At 37.7% G+C, this 25,256-nt stretch overlaps 1 protein-coding gene across 3 annotated transcripts in view; it reads right to left on the bottom strand.

Annotated features, from left to right (window-relative positions):
* Positions 1–25,256, bottom strand: part of Immp2l (inner mitochondrial membrane peptidase subunit 2) — an 862,863-nt gene that overhangs the window by 279,967 nt on the left and 557,640 nt on the right. For all 3 annotated transcript variants that reach the window (XM_028872262.2, XM_028872265.2, XM_028872267.2), the window contains exon 5: positions 15,169–15,234. In XM_028872262.2, the coding sequence (XP_028728095.1) occupies positions 15,169–15,234 (66 nt within the window). The remainder of the gene's footprint in view (positions 1–15,168; positions 15,235–25,256) is intronic.

The following is a 25,256-nucleotide window of genomic DNA, read 5'->3' as shown; positions in this document are numbered from 1 at the left end:
CTGCTTGTAAAGTTCCACAGATCAGCATCAACTCACAAATAATTAGAAAGCCAATAGGTGGAGGTACAAAATTTATACCAAATTTTTCAAAATTTATAAAATCTCTCTGTGATCTAAAACTCTATGGATCTAAAACAGGGGGAAGTGAGATTGGATAACTTTAAAGACGTTTATATACCTCACTCCTTTAAATAATGTTAATAATTAATAAAACCACAAGCAAATCACAAACTAGAAATATATTTGCTCTAAATATGACAAAGAAATAAAATAATGTTAAGACTTACAAGAAAACATTAAATAGCATCTCTGAAGATGCACAATTCTACAGCGGGTCTCAGAAAAGGAAATGCAAGGTTAGTAAGCACATGTACTGTTCATTCTTACTAGTAATGAGAACATCCCACTGAAAACAGCAGTAAGAGAGTGGTAACCCTTCTATTAGCAGACTTAGAGACAGTGCACAGTGCCACTTCACACACTGTGGGTAGAAGTTTCACCAACTTCCTTCTTGATTTCGTCCTACTTTATTGCTAAAAAACATTGCAGGCTTTAATAAGAAAGAAAAGCATTATTTTTTGAAAGCCGTGAGAGGATACTGGGGCTGAAACATCAATTTAGGGTTCATTTCAATTTCCATCATGTAGCAAGCATTCTCTTGATTTTAATGATAGTTGCATTCTATCCGATTCGGAATGGAAGCTTAATTTACATAATCCCCCAAAGACAGCCCCAGAATTCCATTAAAGGTCACCTTACTTTCCCATGCATATCCCAGCTTCTAATCTGCTCATTCTTCCTCTCCTATTGTCACACCCCATGCTTTGGTAAAGCTTGCTGCTCATTATACTTTCATCTCAAATAGAAAATCTTTCAGTTTTGGCTTTCCATCCTACTAAACTCCATTCCAGTATGTATTACTTCTCCTCTTCATGTTATAGTAAGAGATTAAATAGTCATTTACTTTTTGATGTGTGTAAAATTGAAATCGAGACTCCAGAAATGCTCTTTGGAAGTCTCCGAGCGCCTAGAGGTGAAGCGGTCTAGGTCTGAGCATTTACTACCGCCAGCCCCAGCTGCATATTAAAATCAGGGTATTGCAGCGGGTTCAGGGAGGAGAATTTATTTGTGTAATAAACAGAGTCGAAAAGCTCCCTGGTTCCCAGGTGTCCTGCGGTGGAGCACAAAGTTAATGGCTTGCTGGTTAGCAAACCTCAAATATACAATTTACTCTTCTGAAATAAAATACTAACAACTGTCAGTCTCCTAATAATGAAAAAAAAAAATCAATCCTTTTCACTCAAATTCTCATTTGAATCACAAGCACCAGGATGCTCAATATCAAAAATCTGACATTAGATTTTCCAGTAAGAAATACTGAGACTCTGATACAGCATCACTCTAGAGGAGAAAACTAGGGGCACTCTTGGCTTAATGGATACTTTATAATTAACAGTTCCATCAACAGGTATTCTCTGCTTTTGCAAAACAGCAAATATATTCTTGGTTTCAGAATGAAGTTAGAAGGCAGGGATCACTAATACCCAAGATTAAGACATTGTTATGTACATAGGCATTCTCTCCCAGGAAGCCGGACAACATCAGGATGTTTTCCATAACAGGAGATAAACTGAGGAGTTATGTTACTTTAAAGAAACAACTCTTTCTGTACTGCTGGCATGGCCCAGCGCAGACAGATTGAGCTAAAACAATAGTCAAAAGATACCTGTCATTCTAGTGACGCTGAGCCTAGAGGGACAGACAGCTAAAGATGGCAGAGCTGCCCAGCTGCAGGCATGCTGCTTTTGTATTAAAAACAAGCTTGGCCGGGCGTCGTGGCACACGCCTTTAATCCCAGCACTCGGGAGGCAGAGCCAGGCGGATCTCTGTGAGTTCGAGACCAGCCTGGGCTACCAAGTGAGCTCCAGGAAAGGCGAAAAGCTACACAGAGAAACCCTGTCTCGAAAAAAACAAAAACAAAAACAAAACAAAACAAAAAAACAAGCTTGCCAGACAGTGACGCTTAATAGTTGCTTTTTTGAGCATGTGACTACTTCCCACTTGAGGTACCCTGGTGGAGTTCTTGAAGCATGACGCTTCGTGCCCAACTCAAATCAAAGGACTATTTTGTCCGGGTGTGCTCACGTGGCTGCTAACATTTCAACAATCAACACACTCCCTCTGCCTCAGCCAATGTAACACCAATAGATGCATGATTTTTCCTCTAAACTATTGGTCAAAATTAGATGCATGTTTTGTACTTCCTATTAATTTAGTTAAAGAAACAAAAGTCAACAATATAGACTAAGGGTCAGCAAACTGTAGCTCATAGGCAAAATGTAGATCTACATTTGTTTCCAGAAATAGTATTTCATGGGAAATTTCTTTTCATATAACCTTTCTTATTATAGTACCAGAGTTCAGTATGTTTTCTAGATAACATGGTTTATAGGGCTGAGAATACTTAATAACAGTCCTTTCATAGGAAGAATGCTGATCACTGCTGCATAGATAGGAAAGAACAGGAAGTGCAGTTCTTTGCAAAAAGAAACTATATGCAGGGAGACAAGAGGCAAGAGCCAGACTTAGGCACAGGCTGCTTTAGAGCACTCGTGGAGAAAGTTTTCAGGGATTTTCTATTTCTTTTTCAGGATTTTCGTCATCATGCTCATGACATCACTGCCAACACTAATGTCATAAAGCTTTCCCACTGTGCTTTCACGTCTGCAAGTTGTAGTGCTGATTCCAAACCATCATCAGTCGACCTTCGTGCGTAGTGTGAGATAAAGACCCAGTTTCAGTGTTCTTCAGGTGGCTGTGCACATTTATCACTTGTTAACAACACTGTCCTTTCCTACTGGGTCTTCTTGGCAGTGTCTGCAGAGATCAGTTGACTGTCTAGGCATGGGTTTATGTGTAGACCTTCGACTCTAGTCCATTACTCCGCGCCTGTCTCTGAGCTGTTAGAGCACAGGCTCTCAAACTGCCCCCCCCCCCCCCCCCCCCCCCCCCGTTGCAGAAGTCAGTCCATCCTGTCCGCAAGCAGCTGTCTCTGAGACAGGAAAAAAGCCACACTATGCTACGGTGTTGTGGTGCCTCTCCTTCTAGGCTGCAAGCTAAGTTTATCCGCCTACCTAATGCCTGTCCCTTGGTGTTTAAACCAAACCAGACTAAAACATGAGGCATGGGACAGAACTTCCTGCCAGGCACTAAAAACCTATACAAATAAGAAGATTAATTTTGTTTTGCAGGTGTCTGAGGAGAAAGTGAAGGGCATTTCAGTTTTCTTCAGGACTCCTGTCAAGACTGTACTGGCAGCTGTCTTGCCCACTCTCTCACTCCAAGCTGACTGTTCCTACTGAACTCCTAGGCAGGAGCTTTGAAGTGTACGCTCCCCCTCACCTCTATTCACAGTGCCCTCATGCTGCCTTTTGGTGTGATGCTAGATCTCTCCTAACATTCTCCACCTGAAGGCCTGACTGATGACGACCCTGGTGGTCGGAGGTTATTTCTCCTAATAAAGCTCTTCAAAATAGTAATTTTGTTTCAGTCCCTTTCTTAAGCCTGAAACATCTGACCCACATCTCCTATATAAAATGGGCACTCAGACCACGTTAGTTTTACATAGCATAGCATTGTATTACATAGCATTGTAATGTAGTAGCAAGTCAAGAAGTATGGCACCTTCTGCTTTGTTCTCTCTCAGGATGGTTCTGGCCACTGAAGGCACACTGCTGGTGGGAATGTAAATGGTATGGCTATTACAGAAAACATTATGGGGGCTTCTCAGAAAACAAAAAGGATGACTGAAGTAATGCCTCTCTTATCTACAGGAACACACTCTTAGCTCCTGCACGAGACACAGGAAACTACAGATCACTATAGATTGTCTAAACACCAAATGTAAACTAGTATTTTTCTACACACATTATATCTATGATTACGTTTAACTTATCACTCAGGTATGATAAGATATTAACAGTAATAATGAAAAATAAAACATAACCACAATATTTTATGATGAATATTAATCACATGGGTGTTTGGTCTTTTAGAATATATATATGTATGTTTTTTACATTTTCCTCCAGGAAACACTTTATGGCTTCTCTTTGACATATCTAAACTGCTGCTACCATTACTGCTGTCTGTATTTTGTGATCTTTTTAAGGTAAAATATGGATTATTTGAACACAGTTGGTGCTGAAATAGTTGATCTGGTAACTGGCAAGGCAGCTCAATAGCTGACAGGTGGTTCTGCATACAGAGTAAGGATGTTGACTAAGGGATGACTGACAGCTTATGTCTGAGGGAGCAGGGTGCTGTGAAAGTCTGTCGTGCTGGAACAGGGCAGAACTATGTCCAGACTTGCCTATGTAATATTTTCAGATTGATGATTATGCTAATTGAAACCTTTGGGAGTCTAACTAATGCTGTGGATATTGCTCTGTATAAATAAAACACTGATTGGCCAGTAGCCAGACAGGAAGTATAGGCGGGACTAACAGAGAGGAGAATTGAGGGAACAGGAAGGCAGAGGGAGAGACTGCCTGGAGCTGCCTCCAGGACAAGGAAGATGTAAGGTACCAATAAGCCACAAGTCACGTGGCAAAGTATAGATTAATAGAAATGGGCTAAATATAAGAGTAAGAGCTAGACAATGATAGGCCTGAGCTAATGGCCAAGCAGATTAAATAATATAAGAGTCTGTGTGCTTATTTTATAAGTGGGCTCTGGGACTGGCGGGATTTGGCGGGACCTAGAGAGAAAACTTCAGCAACAAACTAAAGCTTAGTGGGGGGGAAGGGGGAAGTACTATTCTCTGTGATCCAGCAGTGAGTGGAACTTTTCATTATTTTTCTAAAAGAATTCACAGTAAGAACTTAGAGATAAAGTATTTATTTATGTCCATTAAATAGCCTCCATGCTGGGCATTGGAAGGTAGAGGCATTGAAATCTCTGTGAATTTATGTCCAACCCGGTCTACATATGTATAAGTTGTGTTACTCAGGGTTCTCTAGAGGAACAGAACAGATAGAGTAAATACACATACGGGATTTACTAGAGTGGCTTACAGGCTATGGTCTAGCTAGTCCAACAATGGCTGTCTCCCAATGGGAAGTGTGTCAAGAAAGTATTTTAAAAGCCAATCTTTTGAGCATCCTTTGGTGATAATTACACTTATGATCTAGTGGTGATAAACCCACTAGTTGTTCAGTCTGTGAGCCTGGATGTCTCAGCCAGGCCTTCAATATACATTGGAATCTGAATCCCCAGGATGTAGGCTCTAATATCAGGTTATCAAGAGGAAGGGCAAGCAGACAAAGAGCCGAAACTTCCTTCTTCTATGCCCTTTATATAGGCTGCCACTAGGAGGTGTGGCCCAGATTAAAGGTAGATCTTCCCACCTCAAAAAAAAAAAAAAAAAAAAAAAGAGTAAATATTTCTCCATTAAGACTGCTGTACTTGCCAAAATTATTTATTTATATTGATTGACAAAGAAATAAAGGTATGTAATTAAAAGAAAGCATTAAAAAAAATAAAGATGGGTCTTCCCACTTCAAATGATTTAATTAAGAAAAATCCCTCACAGATGTGCCCAGCCAATTGGGTTTTCTTTAATTCAAGATGCAGTCAACTTGACAACCTAGAGGAACCATTACAATGTAGGAAGTTCCAGGCCAGTCAGAGTTATATAACAAGACCATGTAATATTCTGAAATGTAAAACAAATCTAAATATCCATCAACAGATGAGCAGATAAAGAAAATGTGGCTTTTGTTCAGCTTTAGAGGAGATGAAAATCCAACATTGGCAAAATCATGGAAAAACTTTGAGAATTTCATGCCAAGTACATTAAGCTCATCACAGAAACATGAATATTGAATGACTGCACCTACGTGAGTCATCTAAAATTATCATACTCTCAGAAGCAGAGAGTAGGATGGTGATTACCCAGAGCTGGGGGAGGGAGAAATGAGCTGCTAACTGACGACTCTAAAATTTCAGCTCGGAGAGATGAGTGCACTCAGTCAACATTACTACCTTGCATCCTCAATAACTTAAGAAGGGAGATCACACAAAAAGTCTCACCATAATAAAATATCAATTTATCTTTAATTTTTCAGAACAGTGCTAGGGTTCATAACATAGGTGGCAGCTATATATTAACATGGTAGTACTATAGAATTATTTCAACAGTAACAGCAAAATATTTGATATTCTAAAGTGGGCAAGGAATGCATTCTACTAAACTCTGAAGAAGCCAACTAGAATTTAGTTCATGATAATGTGTTCAAGTTAACAAGATGTGGGTATATTATCTTATTTGGTCTTCAAAACAGCCCTGAAAATGGACAGATAAATAAGTCAGACTTTAGAGGTCAATGGCTGCTGATGTCACATGGCTTGCAAAAACAAAGAGCTGGAATGACCTCTTCACATCCTTACTCCACGTGTAAGACTCATATATCATCTCATACTACTTTTCATTGTCCTGGGTAACTGAAAGGTGCTTTTTTCCAAAAAAAATAAAATTGTAAAAATTTAAAAGCATTCATAATTAATGCAATCAATATCTTGAATTGTGTCAGTTCCCTCTTCTCAATTTTCCCTCTAAACATTTCAAAAGAAGAATCAGTCAATGGTAAACTTAAATAAGATTAACAGGAGTTGCTCAGGTCAGAAGTGCTGGCTGTTCCTTAAGTGTTATTCAGCCTGAAATATTTTTCTTAAGTTCTGCTTCAAAAAAGTGTTTTAAAAGCCAATCTTTTGAGCATCCTCCGGTGATAATTACACTTATATGTCTTTTCAAAATATTTGACAGCTTGCATTACTGTGGGTAGAAGAAAAATAAAAATCAATATTTAGTTCAAAGGAGCACACAAAAAGTTAGTATTCTCTGTTTCAAGACAGTATTTCTATTTGACTTGGAGTTCACATCTTTAGAAAGGTCTACTACTAAGAAGTGTAATTGAGTCAACAGTAAAGGAGCTCAAATATTAACAGTAACCATCCCTGGGTGTGATGTTTGCTAGTGAACATCACACTCCAAAGAGCCCTTCACATTATCTGTCCATATTTGTGGATGAGGAGTAAAACCCCAGAACCAACCTGAGAGATGTAAAAGAATGCCCAGGAAAAGCATCAAAGTCAGAAGCTGATCACTAAGTCTTAACGTGCACCATGGAGATGTGACTGAGGGCCCCACCAGATCAGATCGATTCAGGCTCCATGTTGGAGAGTTGTTTCTTAAGTAAGCTGAGCCACTATGGTTCCTCTCTGAAACACTTCAGACACATTCTCTCATGGACAGCCTAAAAAGGACACAATGCCTGTAAGGCAAAACTGTGAGCCTAATGGAAGCAATGGAGAGTATGAGGAGGCTATTCAATATTCATTTCACTTTGGTTTCTATGAGTAGTTTATCTAGATTTCATACCACTGTGACCCCATAGCATATCCATAGATACTTTATGTATGTTACTGCTAGGATCATTATTTATTATAATAATTACCAAATTTATCATGTGAGATACACTAGTGTATTACAGCAACACAGATGTGCTAATGTAACAGACACATAGAAAATTTAAATCCTTAAAGAATCCTAAGTGTCTGGCGAATGTTTGAGAAAAAGAAGCTACATTGCAACTACCTTCCTCATCATTTCAAGTTCCTTCTATGAGATGTGGATTAGAAAGACAGATACCATATATATGTCTAGGAATTATGATTAGGGATAGGCAAAATGAGGAAGTTCTTTTTGTCTCATATGATAGAGAAGTATCTGAATGTTCCATAATAAGCAAGCAATACTCTTTAACTAAGAAGGAAACTGAGACCTTCCCTCACCTCCTACTTCCACCAGTTTTCATCAACATAGCCCATTTACTCAGTCCCACCATATGCCCTCCCCCCACCACAAACTATCTCCAGAAGCTTTAGCACATCTCCCCAGTAACAATTATCTCATTATACTGTATCTTATCTGTTGCCATTGTTGTCTTGCTATAAACTTAATAAAGGGTAAGAATTACCAATGACCTTTAGCATTTCTAACCCTGGAACTCAACAGCATCTGGAATACAGTAAATACAAGGCACCATTAAAGAACAATTGAACCATAACTACAGCTACAATCTAGCATGTAAAAACACATACTATGTCCTGGGCTTTGCACTAATCACTTTGTATCAGTTAGTTCATGTGATTTTTCAAGAAGGCTCTATGGAGTATGTGCTATGATAATGTCAAGTTTACAGATGAGAAAAATTAGTTTTGTAGAACTAGGTAATTTGTCAAGGAAACATAGGAAGAGGCACTTCTGGAATCTAAATCAAGACAGTCGGAATCCATTGTATATGCCCACAGCCTCTCTGCCACACTGAATGAATAAGTGGGCAGCTCTGCAAGAATGAATAAAAATGAGGATTTTTGTACCTAAGGAAGAACTCTGCTCAAGAGACAGGCGATATTAGAATACAAAACCTTTTAGGGAAACCACCGTCAGGGCTGGTGGAGTACTACCACAGTAATAAGTGCCACCATTAGTAGATTTTCAGCAAGGGTCACATCCTCTTAGATCAACATTCAAATATCTAAAACAACACTTATATTGTTAAATTGATTGCAGGAATGATTTGAGATTTTAAAAAAAGGCATAAATAACAGTTATTTATCTTGATTAAAAATTAAGACCAACATTGTAAAAGCACCCTTTCTCTATCTCTCTCTTTCATGATTAGAAAGAAGTGTCAATTGCTAAAGCATTTATCTTTTTATTAGCAACTTAATTTTTATGTTCTGGCTCAACAATATCAATATAAATAATCCCCTACATCTATCACTCCACAAAGGCGAGGACTGTCAACAAACTTGTAATTCTTTAGTGAGGAAACATAAAGACTTCTGCACCACAGGGATAATTTCAACACTCAGTTAACTAATGCCAAGATACTTAATGTAAGTGCTCAAGACCTTATCTATTAAGTAGCACCACTGGTCAGCACCCAGTATTAAATTAGAAGTACAATGCCATTGCCATTGCAGAATAACTCATGGATCAAAGTCAACCAGGTGAAAAGACCTTGGAGTTTTCTGAAAACCTGCTCAGGTTACCAACAACTAAAGCCAGGGTATACATAGCCTCTGTTCTTTCAGGAACCCCCCCCCCATCCCATTTGAGAACTATAAATCTATTAGCTTGCATACTCCAAAATATTTCATCCACCAGTCTTTATCAGAATCCTGAACATAGGCTTTTTTTTTTTTTTCATATATCCTTCTTTTCAGGACAGAATGTTTGCTTCTCATGGACAAACATACAGATGTCTATAAGTCTGAGCTGGTACAGCAACTACAAAGATCAACTACAAAGATATTATTTAAACAGCCTCATGTAGTTTTACTGAGGAAAATTCAATTCAGTTCTGTTTTCTTCTAATACTGCTTAACCATTTGCTGGAATACAGTGTGACTCAACAGTCTGTGCTAGGCCAACACTGACTTCCAGATCTTCAACAGTCCATTTAAAATCAACAGCTTTAAAATGTTTAATTTCGAGTGATTCAATGGATTTTTATTTTGCTAATACCAGAGTTATTTTTAATAAATGAGGGTGTTTTGATGTTTTCCAATATAGTCTTTCAACTTGGAAAGCAATTATTATGTAAATGTTTTTCAATGAAAAAAAGCCCGTGATTGCCTGCCTCCAACTGCTCTGCATTATCAATTCAGTTTTCAGACAGTCTAGCACTGGGTCCTCCAGAAGAAAAAAGTGACTGTGGTATGGGCAGGACCCAGCCCCCTTCACCTGGCTCCTTCTTGGAGCCTAGAAGTTACTTTGCTTCTGGCAACACTTTTTAGGATTCTGTTGTGGAACATTATTTTAAGGTGTGTTACTTTTGTTTATGTTGCATTTGTTTAACTGTGTGAAGCTGTGTTACTGTGCCTGTGTAAAACACCTGATGGTCTAATAAAGAACTGGCCAATAGCAAGACAGGAGAAAGGATAGGCGGGGCTGGTAGGCAGAGAGAATGTATACAAGGAGAAATCTGGGAGGAAAGGAATGAGCCAGAGAAGGAGGAGAACTCCAGAGGTCAGCCACCTAGCTACACAGCAAGCCACAGAGTAAGAGTAAGATTTACAGAAGTTAGAGAAGGGGAAAAGCCCAGAGACAAAAGGTAGTTGGAGTAAATTAAGAAAAGCTGGCAAGAAACTAAGCCAAACTAAGGCCAGGCATTCATAAATAAGAATAAGCCTCTATCCTTTATTTGGGATCTGGGTGGCAGACCCCCAGAAAAAGAACTAAGAAACAGCAACAACAAGATTCATCTGAACAAGGAAGGCCAGGAACAACATAAAATCAAAGCATATGAAGTAGATGACAAAGTAGATTACATTTCACTTATCAGACATATGTTTGTTACAGTTTATCTTGGCAGTTCTGGGTTCTGTTGATGATCCCAGTGCATAACTAATACTAATCTCTTTCCCTCTGCAGAGTGTCATGGTTTAGGTGACAAATTATATGGTTATCCTGTCCCTGGGGACCAAGAAGACTCCATATGCTTACTTCATTGGCATTGTTAACTACATGGAGCCCCAGATTCTAAAAGAGGGGACATGATACAAGGCCTCACTGCTGACTGGCCTGAGATCTGTGAAACAGAAATACTTGTTCCTATACACAGAGTTGATGCTTCAGACATTTCAACTGTGGCTGACTCATGTTAATGTCCTATAGTTCAGTGGGGGTATTTTTCCTCATTTTATGCTTTCTAAAGCAGTGTTTCTGTGAGAGTCATAACAAATTAACATGAAAAAGCAAATAGCTATGTTAGAACTAATGCATATGACTAAATATTACTTTCATTAGCTTCTCGTTGTTACTGTTAATATATTAGCATACACAGTGGGGTCAACATTAAGAAATTAAGTTCTTTCCTAAGAGTATCAGAGAATCAAAATAAATCACCTTATGATTTTAACCAATAGTGGCATTAAGTTACAAAATCCAGACCCATCAAAGTCTCCTCATTTCCAATCTCAAGTATTGGCCGAACTCACTGAACAAATACTTTGAACTCTGTATTTTACTTTGTCAATATAAATCATAATCAGTGGATTATAAATAATATGACTGTTTTTTTTCTGAGTCACTGGAAATAAATCACAGTAGTCATCATGCATGCCATGAACAGAGGCACTTAACTATTCTCATGAGAAGCCTGACTGCACTTTGTCAGGAGAGAATACTCTTAGAGTTTTCAGAGTCACACTCTTGGTGTTTACTCTTTTTGCATACAGCAGACAACAATCCTTTAAAAATCTTTGGCTGGCCATCTACTAAGATGAATCTGAAGTCCTTGCCTGGACCCACAAAGCTCTGCAAACCTCTAAGAACTTATCTTTCAACTTTCTTCTTTGTGTGCTGGCTTCTTACAAGATCTTGGACTCTTTTCTAGTCCATATCTGAGGTTTACATTGGCTATTTCTTTGGTTTGATTATCTTTATTCCACATAGTATGGTTCACTGTTTCCTTACCTACATTTCCAAAGGTTAGAGAAGTTTACAGCAAACACCTCACCTAAACTCACCTCTCTTCACTCCCACTTCTCACCCCTTCCTACCCATGTATGTTCATGCATGCATATGTAGATTCACTCTCCATTCCCAACCACAGGGATATATGCAAGTGAAGGTTAAATGTCTCTTTTGTTCACCTTGCCTCTCCAGTACTCAGGCCGGTGATCATTAAATGGATGGAATTAAGGTCTATCGGGGTGTCCAACCTTTCATAACTGAGGTACTATGTTGTCATTGATGTGGGAGACCAGCTCCCACATTTATTTACCCCAGGGACTCTTGATGAATGAGAGATAAGAGAAATAAAGAGGGGGGAGAAACAGATAGAAATGCAGGATAGCCTCCAGTGAGCCTGGATCTTTATCCACCTGCCCAGAACTTTATTCCAAGGGGATTTTTATAACAATGCCAAGGGGAGGGGCAAAGGACCTCCCCCTTGCTAAATACAGCCCAGTGTAGACCCTTACAAACACCTGGTACTCAGGCCCATGATCCAATCAGCTTCTTATGCAGACCTGTTGGATAAAGCCACTGGGAAACCTTGGTGAGCTCCAACACATTGACAAAATTCATGCTTCAAATTACACACAAAAACTCATGTTTTAAGTACAGAATTTTGTTTTGAGCTGCATTATTTAATACAGCCTATACAAGAACTGGTTTCAAAAATTTGCATTGAAGTATCTAAACTTCTGAAACTAAAGTCCACATTTCTTTGACTTTTAAATAAATTCCCTCTGAGAAATGTATTTTGAGTAGTGTTGACAAATACAAATATATAAAAATCTTTCTGTATAGTCTTTGGGACTAATTAATTTTGGTGTATAATTTATTTATATTTGTAACATCTTTTAAAATAAAAATTCAAAAAAGCTTCCTGGGAGGGAAACTATAACTAAAAGCAATAATAACCCCAATCCCAAATTTTTATAACTAGTATTTCCATTTTAGTCTATTTAGTCTATAAAATTAAGCAGTATTTGTGAGCAAGGATGTTCTTCATAGCATGTTCAATTAAAGAAAGCCAAACTATTTCTGTAATTAAAAACAAAACTTTAAAAAGTTAATCTTCCTTAAGGAGTAGAGTGAAAGCCACTACTGAAGAGAACAGATTACAGTTTCGTTGAACTGAGACTTGAAAAGGAAATGCTAAGCTAAATGACTGCTACCTGCAATGCTGTGCTCTGGGAGCCCCTTAAGATAAAAGAACAGTTAGCAAGAAGCCTGCCATGGCCATACAGTTTATAAGTGATATAAGCGTCTGAGTGATTATTTTATAAGTGGATTGTGGGACTGTGGGGCTTGGGGAACCTGGAGAGAAGCCCTCCAGCAACAGTGGAGTTTCATCTTGTACAGACTTCTGTAATCTCACAGTGCTGACTGTTCAGCTAGTGATCAATGATGAGAAATGACAAAGTTCGCTTTGGATTATAATGAAAAAAATACTGATTCACTGAAATTCTTAATTTTGTTAGAGTACATGAATAAAATGGGCATTTGTTTTGGTGACTATTTTTGTTGTGTGAGACTGGCTTCATTGAGATGCAGTTCATATAACATACAATCTACCCACTTAAAATGTACATATCAGTGGTTTTTGCATATCCAACCATACAACTGTCACCACAATACATTTTAGAACACTTCTGTACCCCTTAAAAACAAGCAAATGACCTTGTACCCATTAGTAGTCCCTCTGTTCCCCTTTTCCACGCGTGTGGGAAGTCACTAATGTGTTTCTGTTTTTGCACATTTAGCTATTCTGGACGCTTCACAGAAACAGAGTCACATAATTTGTAGTCTTCTGTGACTCATTTCACTCAATGATGTTTTCAGGGTTGCCGATTCGTTCTATAGTGAGACTGCATCACACTCACACAGTTTTCCAGACACTAAAGGTATGTTTGGATATAACTATCTACAGAGTGTGTGGTATCTGGAGTTTATACCTGTCTCGTTTCTTTAGGAAATAAAAATCCTGGAATGACTCTTGATAAAAGGAAAAGAAAGCCACCAGGTTCTTTGAAAGTAATCCATTTTCTATAGGAAGTGATACATTTTCTATAGGAAGTGAAAACAAAACCCTTTTCTACTAACGCACTTATTATTGACTATGGTTTTCCTACCATATTTTACTTAAAAAAGTATGGGAAAAAAGAGAGAACATATGATATGGCTTTGGGAGGGAAAAGTGGTTCAAGAGATAGGGCAGGGAACAGAGGTGGATTTGATTAAGACACATTGTATACATGCATAAATACCGAATAGCTTTTAAAAGTATTGTTGAATTCAGTAATCAGTAAACCGCATACTATCAATAATAAAAATCACAGTGTTTTTCATTGGTAAAAGAGTAAGGACAGGCCATGGCAAATGTTTTGTAAATGTTGTTAATGTCTGGTGTACTAGAGGACAGCTGGCCTGCTCTCTCTACTTTATTATTCCATTTATCACATTTAACACATCTGGAAAACTCCATCCTATATTTACAATAGACTAACAGTTTAAAAAAAGAGATAAAAGACCTCTTTTGCTATGAAAAAAGTAGTTTTGATCTCATAGAACCCCAAAATGGGTCTTGGGGACCCTAGGGATCCTCAGGCCATCTTTTCACAACTGCTGGTCTCAATTCTGCTCTAAAACTGACAGGGGCTTTTTTCAGTTAGTTTGCTTTGCTTATATAATCATCAACACAGGTATTTTTAGGAGGGACTTTTGGGTGGAAACAAGATCAGAAAACTTCTTGAATATAGTTTCCAAGCATTTGTTTACTATATTGTGTACACTTGGCTATATTTTGAAAACAGGCAATCAAAATGAGATACATCACACACTAATGTTTTTCTTGTGTGTTCTCAAATATTGTTTATATCATCAAGTGCAATATATAAGATTTTGCTATCTTTTAATCAAATTCTTGATTATTCTAGTGCTGTATGCAGTTTCAACACTCATTATGAACCCAGAAATACAAGTTTCACTTTCTATCCAACTTGTCTCTGTCTCTATGGTTATTAAAGAGTCCTATGACTCTGTGTTTAGATTTTAAAATACTGAAATGTTTGTGAAATTTTCTAAAATTGAGATTAGTGTCATAATATTACAATAATTGTGCTAGTGTTGAAACCTGAAAGCAGTGATTTAATGGTCAGAGTGTGTGGTTGATCTTGCCTTAATAATTATCCTGTTTTATCATTTAAGGACAATGGTATGCTCAGTAACTTCATATACACCCTCCATCCTGAAATGGTTATGGAAACAGTGATATGCACTGAAGTAGATGTCCAAATGAAGTTTGTCCAGAGTTCTAGACCCCAAGGCACTTTCTGCTTTAATTTCAAATAATGACTCAAAACCAAGTTAAAACACTAGATTGTGAGCCACGAGGTGGTGGTACATGCCTTGATTCTTCCAGAGGATTGCTGTGAGTTTGAGGCCAGTCTGGTCTACCAATGGGTTCCAGGACAGCCAGGACTGTTACAGAGAGAAACCCTGTCTCTAATGAATAAAAACACAAACAAACAAACAAACCCAAAACTACTAGATTGTAAGTTAAAAACAGTAGCCTGGGGACCTACCTTATAATATCCCCTTCAAGAGCAATCACTCTCTTAATGATCTTCTGTTCTGGGTTTTTAGGAGACCTGGGATTTAAAAGAAAAGGTTATATAATCAATTCTGTTGCTGTTATTTTAGGGAAAAAATAAATTGTTCAACAAAATTGGCTATAGTAAAATCATTGCAGAATTCTTTACACCCATGGTACGACATCAACCTTACTTGGGTTTCAAGTGACCTGAGATACTATTGAGATAATTATGTTTTTTTAAAATCTCTGAGAATAAAGAAGCCATAGTAAAACTTAACAAAACTGAAAACACAGAGGAAATACAGATAAAGTTGGTCCAGCCTAGCAATCCCAGCACATAGAGGTGGAGGCAGCAGGAACGGGAGCCTTCCATATACAGCAAGTTCCAGATCAGCCTGGGCTACATAAGACCCTGTGTAAAGTGTAACAGAAACCAAGAGGGATATATAACTTAGATATTAAGAGATAAAGATTATTAGTATGTTGCTATTAAAGACAAGTACTTATAAGAAAAGAATTTACATGTAAGAAAGCAGACTTTTTTAACTAATAACATTCTGTAAAGTTTATGACACTTTAAAATTAAAAGAGGATCTTCGAGAAAAAAATGAAATATTTTTTAAGAAGAAAGTAGAGAATTCCTTTACATCATATTGAAGTTCAGTGATCTGATAATTATAGAATTCAGAGAGATAAACAGTGCTCCTGACAGTTAAAAGAAATTGACAGATTTTGAAATAGTTAAAAAGATATTTTCTATTTTAATCTCCTTTGTGGTGAGAAATTTTTATTCAAAGACACACTACTTAAATGAATCCCTACCCTCCTGGAATTTGCACCTCAAGTGATTCTTTCCTACATTAGACTAGGATTGATCTGTGAGGTCAAGAGAGTATGGGAAAGGAATGGGGATAGCACGTCTCAGCTTTCGCTATAAAAGAGTCTCTCATTCACCTTGAGCTTTTCTATTCCTCCTCTGCAGCAAGCCACATCTGTCCTGAACAACCCTATAGAAACAGTCACATGGGGAAGAACTCCGTCTGCTAAGGTCCCAGCAGTGAGCTGAGAGGCATGTCCCTCAGTGCCAGCCAAGGCTGGAGAAGCTGTAGCCCTGAGCAGCAGCTTGACTGCATTCCTAGAGAAACCCTGAGCAATGTCCTCATCTCGGCTTCCCTTAGGAAATGTGAATCATCAATATCTGTTGACTTCAGCTACTAGGTATTGGAGGAATTTGTTCTGCAGCAACGGACAGATAACTCCATCTTAATATGGACAATTTCCTGCTGGCAAAATTTTAAACCTCTGATTTAACAGACTTGTTTCAAGGACCAGATCATATGTCATATAAATGATCATTTAATGTGTACTTGAAAATCAACTAGAGTTAAAATATTTTCATGCCAATTCACATTTTGAATTAAAATGCTTTTTAAAAGGAATGTAAAGGTATAAAAACAGAAATAAAATTAGAGAAACTCTAAGTGTGTTCTGAATTAAAAGAATTACAATACAACTTATATCTCACAATACATCTTATATAGGAAATAAAATTATATAAAATAGCTGCAATTACTTTTACATGATTATGAATATTCTTTATTTTGATGGGAAATTGGATCAGAGTTTTGACTGGCCTCTTTCAGCAAATTGAGTAGCTACTATTTGATAAGCTTAGTGTCATTAACAGACAATTCTAAATCTAACTTGAGAGGTTCTGTTACCTTCAAGCTATGGAAATTGAGTTTTCTGTACAAGGAACCTTAAGACTACTAGAAAATGCCTTTCCAGCTCTTACATTCCAGTCTTCGAGACCTTCTCTTAGTCTTGCTGCAGCTTGCCATTCCCTAGGGACCCCATCTCTTGGTGGAGACCCAGGATCCCCCTAACTCTTTCTTACTGTCAATCTCTGCTTCTCCTTCTACCAATCTTTAATCTTTTGTGTAACCCCTGACTCACAGCACTCTCTGCCAGGGACCCTAGAACCACCACACTTGCCTAGCATCAAGAGTGGTCAAGAGCAACCAAAGAACATACATACATGAAACAAAGACAGGACTAGGTAGCTACACACATATTAATATACTATTATATAATATGCTGTTATACTATATAACACATACATATCGCAACTCTAGATACCCGGATCTCTGGGAAAAAAACACAAACATGTATAATCAAGACAATATGCCTATTCAGGAAGCCAGAAACACTACCCAATAATCTCTGGGAAAAGCAGTGTGGTTGATGTACAAGACAAGGACTTCAAAATAACAATTATGACTATGTTCAGGGACCTTCAAAAGTATATGAATAAATGCCTTAATGCCTTAATGCAGACTGTGAAAACACAGTTGAATGAAATATACCTACAAGTAATAGGTATAGAGGAAGAAGAAACCCAGATCAAAGATAAATAAACATTTTTAACGAAATCATAGAAGTAAATTTCCCCAATCAAAAGAAGGAGTTTCTCATAAAGGTATGAAAGTGTACAGTACACGAAAGATACAGGACCAGAGAAGAAATTGCACAGTGACATAATAATCAAAATACTAGATTACAGGGAAAAAGGATATATAAAGCTGTCAGAGAAAAAGACTGAGCAACATAGAAATAAAGACCTATTAGAATTATACCTGGCTTCTCAATGGAGACTCAAGCCAGAAGGGCCTGGACAGATGTGCTGCAGACTCTAAAAGACCACAAATGCCAGCCCAGACTACTATAGCCAGCAAATTATCAATCACAATCAAAGGAGAAAGAAAAAACATTCCATGATAAACCAAATTTGAGAAATTTCTCTCTACCATTCTAGCCCTACAGATGGCTCCAGAAGGAAAACTTTCATCTGAAAAAGTTAGCTATACCCAAGAACACACAAGGAATACATAATCCCAAAAAAGTAAATAAAAAGATCAAAAGAATGATAAAAAACCACCCACACCATAACCACAAAATAACAGGAGTAAATAAACACTGCCAATTAATAACAACATTAGTGGTATCAATTCCCCAATACAAAGACACAGACTAACCCTGGATTAGCAAACAGAATCCATTTTTCTGCTGCATCTAAGAAATACAGCTCACCTTCAAGGATAAGACATCACCTCAAGGGGAAAGGATGGAAAAAAGATATTCCAAGTGAATGGACCCAAGCTACCTGAAAAAATGAACTTGAAAATGAAATTAATCAGAAGAGTTAGGGAAAGGTACTACATACTCATTAAAGGAAAGACTCAGCAAGAAGATATTGCAATTGTAAACTTTTATGCACCAAACACAGGAAGCCCAAGCTCATAAAAGAAACACCATTTCAGATAAAATTTCAACTGAATGTGTGATTTAGAAATGGAAACCAGAAAGTATGGCTGTTATTACCTGGACTACAGCATTAGTCTCTAATTACAGAAAGAGAAAAAAAATGTGCATCCAATTTTAATGAGGAGGATCAGGAAGAATCTAAAACAGAAAGTAGTGAGTTATATTATTAAACTTTTAATGGGCAGATTTTTGGCTTATTGGGAATGTGATTTAGTAAATGGCATTTTTTTTTGTATCATATGGTGTTACCAAAGAAAAAAACGCTCCAATCCTGAAGTAACATCTGAACTAATTGTAAAATTTCCCACCTAAATTGAAGTCGAACCAATGCTAATGAAGAAATATAAAAGGAACCCCTATTTGTTTAAAAAAGTTGTGCCAACAATCTCTAGGCTTCTGAGATACTCAAGAAGTATTCTATATTTTACAATAATTTGTATTTTAAGTTCATGATGCAAAAGAGAATATATAAAGTGAGCTATCTATATAATTAAAGTCTTATGAATTACTACTTTAAACATACCTATAAATTTTAATGTAATATTAAACTCATGAATCTAATCAAATAATTCAAAATGAAACAAGCTATTACTAACATCAATTTCATTACTGCTTAAAATCTATACCTATATTTTAATCATTAGGCTGTTGAATGCATTACTTTGAAGTAAGTAGAGGTAGTAAGAGTTATTACAGATTTGCATCATAAAAGTTATTAAACTTCCCTTTGTCTGAATTTTCTTGGCCACTTGCCTGTCTCTTAGCCAATGTGAGAAATAACAAGTGAAGGATTGGTTCTTATTTCAGGAGTACAATGCATGCTGCTCAATAAATACTCAAATTTGCATTTAAATTTGCAATTTTAATTTTTTCACAATATGCAATATTTTATAGTTTTAATTTCTGGGACCTGAGTTATAAACATTCCATCTTATGCTCATGATTTAATCAGGCATAAGGTTTGAATGAGTAGAGTAGCATTTTTCCTGTACTTCCTGGGTTTCAGTGGTTGTATTTGGTGTGACATAATGAAGCTCCAATCAGAAGAAACAAGGTCTAACATAGCCATGACAGGATGCCACATAAGCTTCTGTGAAATTTCACTTTCTATTGTGATTAAAGTGTTACCATTTTAAAGTGGTGGCAGGTCAAAACAAACACATATATGTCTTTGGTCACAAAATTCTGTGTAACTGATTTAGGTTCTTTGATTTTGCGCTGCCTGGAAAGCCATGTTCTCTCACTTCCTGGCCCTACTGCATCTTGATGTGACAGAGATACCCTCATCCTGGAACTAGGCATACCTAGTCTTTGATTTGTGTTGAAATTATAAAATCTCATTTTAGTGACTTGGGTGGATTGGGGGTTTGGATTAACCAAGATTATTACAGATTTAGCCTCTGGATTAAAAAATCACATTGGGGCCAGGTAGAGTGGCACACACCCTTAATGCCAGCACTTGGGAAGCAGAGGCAGATGGATATCTATGAGTTCAATACCAGCCTGGTCTACAGAGTGAGTTTCAGGACAGCCAGTGGTACACAGTGAGACCCTGTCTCAAAAAAAAAGAAAAGAAAAAAATGTGTGGGGAGGAATAAAGAAGGAAGGCAGGAGGGATGGAGGGAGGGAAGGAGGCAGGAAGTCACATTGGTCACAGTCAATGTACATTAAGGGTTATTATGATACATATATCAGAGTGAGGTCTCACAATCTTTTTTTTTTTTTTCAAACATTTTGCTTGCTTGTTTGTTTGTGGTGCTTGGGATCCAATCCCGAGTCTTGCATAAACTAAGTCTTTGTTCTACCATTGAGTAACACCTCAATTCCAGGTTTCTAATTCTTAATTCTTCTTTACTACTTTCAACCTTACTAATTTCTACAGCTTGCTGACTGCAGCAGAGCACCCATCTCCTGCAAAGATACAGCCTGCAGCCAAGAGGGTCGTGTCTGCTGTTCGTGTTCAGCCTCATTTGTGAGGAAGATTCTGCCTGGAGGAAGCTAATGCTGAGTGGTCTCTAGTTATCATGGAGAGAAGGTCAGACCAGGTCAGAAGGCAGAAGCCACACGACACTAAACTGGAATTGTAGCAACGTTTCGACACTGTCATTGGACTTTTCCAAATAAATAGTAAGACAGACAAGCACACAGGAGACTTTACATATAAATTCCAGCTTCTTTGTCCTCTTCAAAATATAAAGACAGCCACAAACTCTGAGCCCTTATTCTTGCATGAAAAATTCCAGCGGAGCCGAGACGTCAATGCTACAAATTTGCCAGAGCCCCACAAGCCTGACCGACAAATGTTCAGTGGCTGAGGTTGAGCTTCGGGGATTTCCATAAATCCTAGCTTGACTTCTGAGTGTGACATCACATAGCCACAAGAGAACATGTATAAATGCTATAGCTTGAGAAGCTATTCTAAAACAACTTTAAAAAGGAGCAGAATCCACGGAGCCTAAGGTCATTATTACAGTCTACTTCTCTTAGACTTCCATAGATAAGTTCTTTTGCAAATTCTCTAACAAAAAGAACTTGTCATATTCTGTTATAATAAAGGGCAAAGCCAAACATCTTAAAAACTTTGTTCCCTTTTATTACACAATTAACTAAAGAGACACACAAACTAAATAATAATAGTACTCATTATTGAAAAGTCAGTTTAGCTTTACTATCTGTGACAACAAGAATCAAAATGATACTTTTCAGCATCCAATTTTATGTACTTGCTTCATTATTGGTTGTGTGTATATTCTTCATGGGCATGGATGCATAAGCATGGTTGCGCACGCGCGCACACACACACATTTTTAAAGTCCACTGTAGTACTTAACACATTTGTATGAGTATACTTACAACTTTTGACTCAGAACAGCATTTGAGCTACCTTGCCCCTTGTTAACTTCTCTTTGTGTCATCTGAATGAATGAAATTGCAGACTCTGGGTGCTGTGCTCTGGGTGCATTCTTAACCTCACAAGTATAGGGCACCTTTGTTCAGATGTTCTTGCTGCTATTGTAAGATATCCAATCCCTACCAACCACTAGCACCATCACATCTCAGAAAATGCATCAGTCAAAAGGCTGCAGCATTTACAAAGTGACATGCATAAGGTGACTAGAATCCATGTTAATGGTCCCATCATGTCTTCTATGTTTATGTTCTAGAAGGGGAAGGGGTGGTCCTGTGAAAAGCACACAGACAGCAATAGGGGGTTGTCATATGGACAGAAAACTTTAATGAGAAGTAGAGATCTTAGCACTGGGGCACATGTCCTGTCATTTTGTAGGGTATGGGAGCATGGAAGGACTGAATCATCTACTTTGGCCATTTTTACAATGCATGCCCTGCTTGGATCAAGCTGGAGTGAAAACACAACACCTTACATGGTAACAGAGAAATTCCAGGGAGGTTCACAGTGGCAGGAGCAATTTTGTGTTTCAGATCTTGACCAAGTAAATGTATAATAATAGCACTGACAAAGCATATACGTGTGTACTGTGGCTTACAAAGGCTCCTGCTACAATGTAAAATATTTCACTTTTACTAATTTTACAATTAGAAGAAATTTAATAAGCAAGTAGTGACAACTGTCCTTATTAGTAAATCACCCTTGATTGTGTATTATGGCTATAATTTCTTTAATTATAAAGAGCTACAATAGTTTGTAGTTGACTCTTTTGATACTTAAGAACAAGTGTATTCATATCTCTATAAATATCTCAGGGATTTAGTAGAATAATAACAATGAGATCACCCCACTGATGCTTATTAACTGAAGCATTTAAAAGCATAGGGCAATACAATGTTCAGCTGTTAAATACAATTATAGCTGTATATCAACATCTAGAATGAGTGTATGAACATGAATACATATATCACATGCATAATATGTGTTTTGTTCTACTGTACAATATGAAATCATATTTGAAGAAATGTACTTCCAGCCATAAAGAAACATCTGCTCAAGAAAATGAGATTCCTTGGTTGACTTACTTTGCAAATCTGTTGCTTTTATACATGGAATATGCTTTCAATAGAGCACACATGTGGAAAGGAAGAATTCTCAAATGAAAAATCAACTACACTATACTCAAAGTGGAGACCTTTTATACCACTGTTGTAGCCCCAAAGCTGGACATGCACTTTGGAGTATTTTTCGTCTAGTCAAGCTAGCCTTTAGGCCTTCGGCTACACTATTTAATTGTCTATACCTATACCATACCTAATTGACTATACAATAAAGCATCATTTACTACTGTGGGATAAAGTAATATCTTTAAAGGAGTAAACCATCAGTCTATCTAATACTTCAATTAAAGTATTTGACTTCTAGATTCAGTCAGGCTGGACAATTTTGCCATACATTTTTGTTAAGATTGAAGAATATTCATGCCACAAATCACCTAGAAAGGTAAGGTATCTGTTTTCAACATCACACCACATCCATATAAAATAGCACATACAGGGTAGCTCAATTGAAGTGTAAAGTAGGTGCCAGTATGTAAGCGCTATCTCTGTACCTTTAAGTTGATATACACACAAGAGGTTAGAACTATGGGGGTGGGGGGTCACCTGAAAAATGCTACTGGAATAAGGGCCAGCAAGTCACTGACACTGCTCACATGCTGGTTTTCCATCATGGTGATTATACTATGGGCTGTGAGATGCCAGTCAAGGCAGGAAGCACATGATAAACTCAGGAGAGCAAGAGCGAAGTGATCGAGGACCTACTTACTCAAAGACAGTATTTGATCTTCACCTGCCTCTTCAGTAATATCTATTTTCTAACCAGTCATAAACCAGAAAAAGAACCACAATTTTTAGCTTTAAGAACGTCAAGACAACAACTTGTACATGATAAACAACGTGCCTGAAGAATGCCAAATTGTGTCCAGCAAGTGCTTGAAAGGGACGGAGGCTGTTGTGGTAATTGTGTCCATCAGAGCTGTGCATGGCATTCAAACAACATGGTCAGGAGTCTTCAGTACAATTCTCTATGGTCATAGGAAACAGGAAGTGCATACTGATGATACCACCCCCTACCATATGCCCCATGACTGGGATTAACAAAATGAAACCTTTCAGGATTAGGTGTAGAAAGCAAATGTCAGATAGGTGGGCATTTCAATGGTTGCCAGCCAAGGCTGAGAACCAGACAGGCCAGTGTGCCTCCACTGATGCCAATAAAGATTGTTGACCAAGGAACAGGGCCCTGTCCTGATGCTAGCAGGATGTAACTCCAATGGAGCTTGGAGCCTGTGTTGACAAGATGGAGAACTTCAAGTAGGCTGTCTTAGTGACTGGTCTGTTGCTGTGACAAAACACCACAGCCAAGGCAATATTTAAAAGAAAGCATTTAGTTGGGGGCTGGCTTATAGTTTTCGAGGGTTAGCTCATTGTCATCATGGTGGGAGCATGGCCTCAGGTGGGCAGGCATGGTGCTGGAGAAGAAGCTGAGCGCTCACATCTGATCTGCAATATGCAGGCCGAGTGAAAGAGAGAGAGACTGGGTCTGGAGTGGACTTTTGAAACCTCAAAGCCCACTCCCAGTGACACATCCACTCCAGCCAGGCCACACCTCTAATCCTTCCCAAACAGTTCCTCTAACTGGGAACCAAGCATTCAAACACGTGAGCCTATGGGGCCCATCCTCATTCAAACCACTACACAGGCTTAATATGATTTGAATTGTCTCATACATCTTTTAATGTTATTCTGAATTAAAAAGAATAAGATCTTGTTTTTCAGCAGGAAACTTAAATTCAGTAGTGACAATAAAATCATACATTTTTACATATTTTATTTTTTTGATATAATTTATACTGATCCCATTTTATTTTTTCCAGTGTATACTTATAGATTAATATACTCTCTAGTGACTTTTGTCACGTGTGTTATTAATGTTTCAAGTGTGCTACTAGATTCAGAATTTCCTAAAATCACATTAGGAATACATATGGGAAGACATGGGACTGCAAAATCACTGATACTAATCTCTCTAAATGCTCATTCTCAGGAAGAACACTAACTCTGTGGAGATCAGATTTTAAGTAAAATATCAGGTATTTTAGTTCATTCCCATTCTAAACCTTTTGAACTTATTTATTTTTAAAATATAGTACTATTGTTTTGCAGACAAATTCTCAGAGTCCAATAACTACACACAATTTGCTACCAAAAAAAGTGTCAACTTTATGCCCCCAATATCAAACTGAATAGCATCAGCAGCTGTGTTGAGAAAAAAAATGGGGTTTGGGGTTTTACAAAATCAATTTCAACTGAAATTTCACCTCTGAAAACAGCACTATCATTTACTTGCTCAGCTTGACAGCCATAGATATAGCTCTAGTTGCTAAGTTATCAGAAACCTACAGTGATTTCTCCTGCTCTTATTATGATAACTAGCTGTTATGATAATTTACTTATTGATATTTCAAGCTAAATAATTCTAAGAACCATTTTGTAAATGAGACAAGTAGAGAATGGCAACATTTTAAGTGAAGCATTACAAATACATTTAACAGACTAAAGGAATTCTGGGACAATTTAGGGGAAATTTGGCAGAATAATTTCTAAGTTGACTCATTTTGTTAACCCAAGAGAGGTAATGCGGGGCTCAGGGAGGAAGAGTCAGGTGAGTGAGGAGTAGCCTGGTGCCCATGTGTTCATGGGAAATGGAGCAACAGCTCTGATTCCCCACTGGAAGGCATACGCAGCCGGGAGTGGCCACATTCGGGTTGTTAACATTTAACA

The sequence above is a fragment of the Peromyscus leucopus genome, chromosome 14 (genome assembly GCF_004664715.2).
Source record: "Peromyscus leucopus breed LL Stock chromosome 14, UCI_PerLeu_2.1, whole genome shotgun sequence".
NCBI lineage: Eukaryota > Metazoa > Chordata > Mammalia > Rodentia > Cricetidae > Peromyscus > Peromyscus leucopus.
The sequence above is the reverse complement of the archived record's forward strand: the minus strand, read 5'-3'. Positions and strand labels throughout refer to the sequence as shown.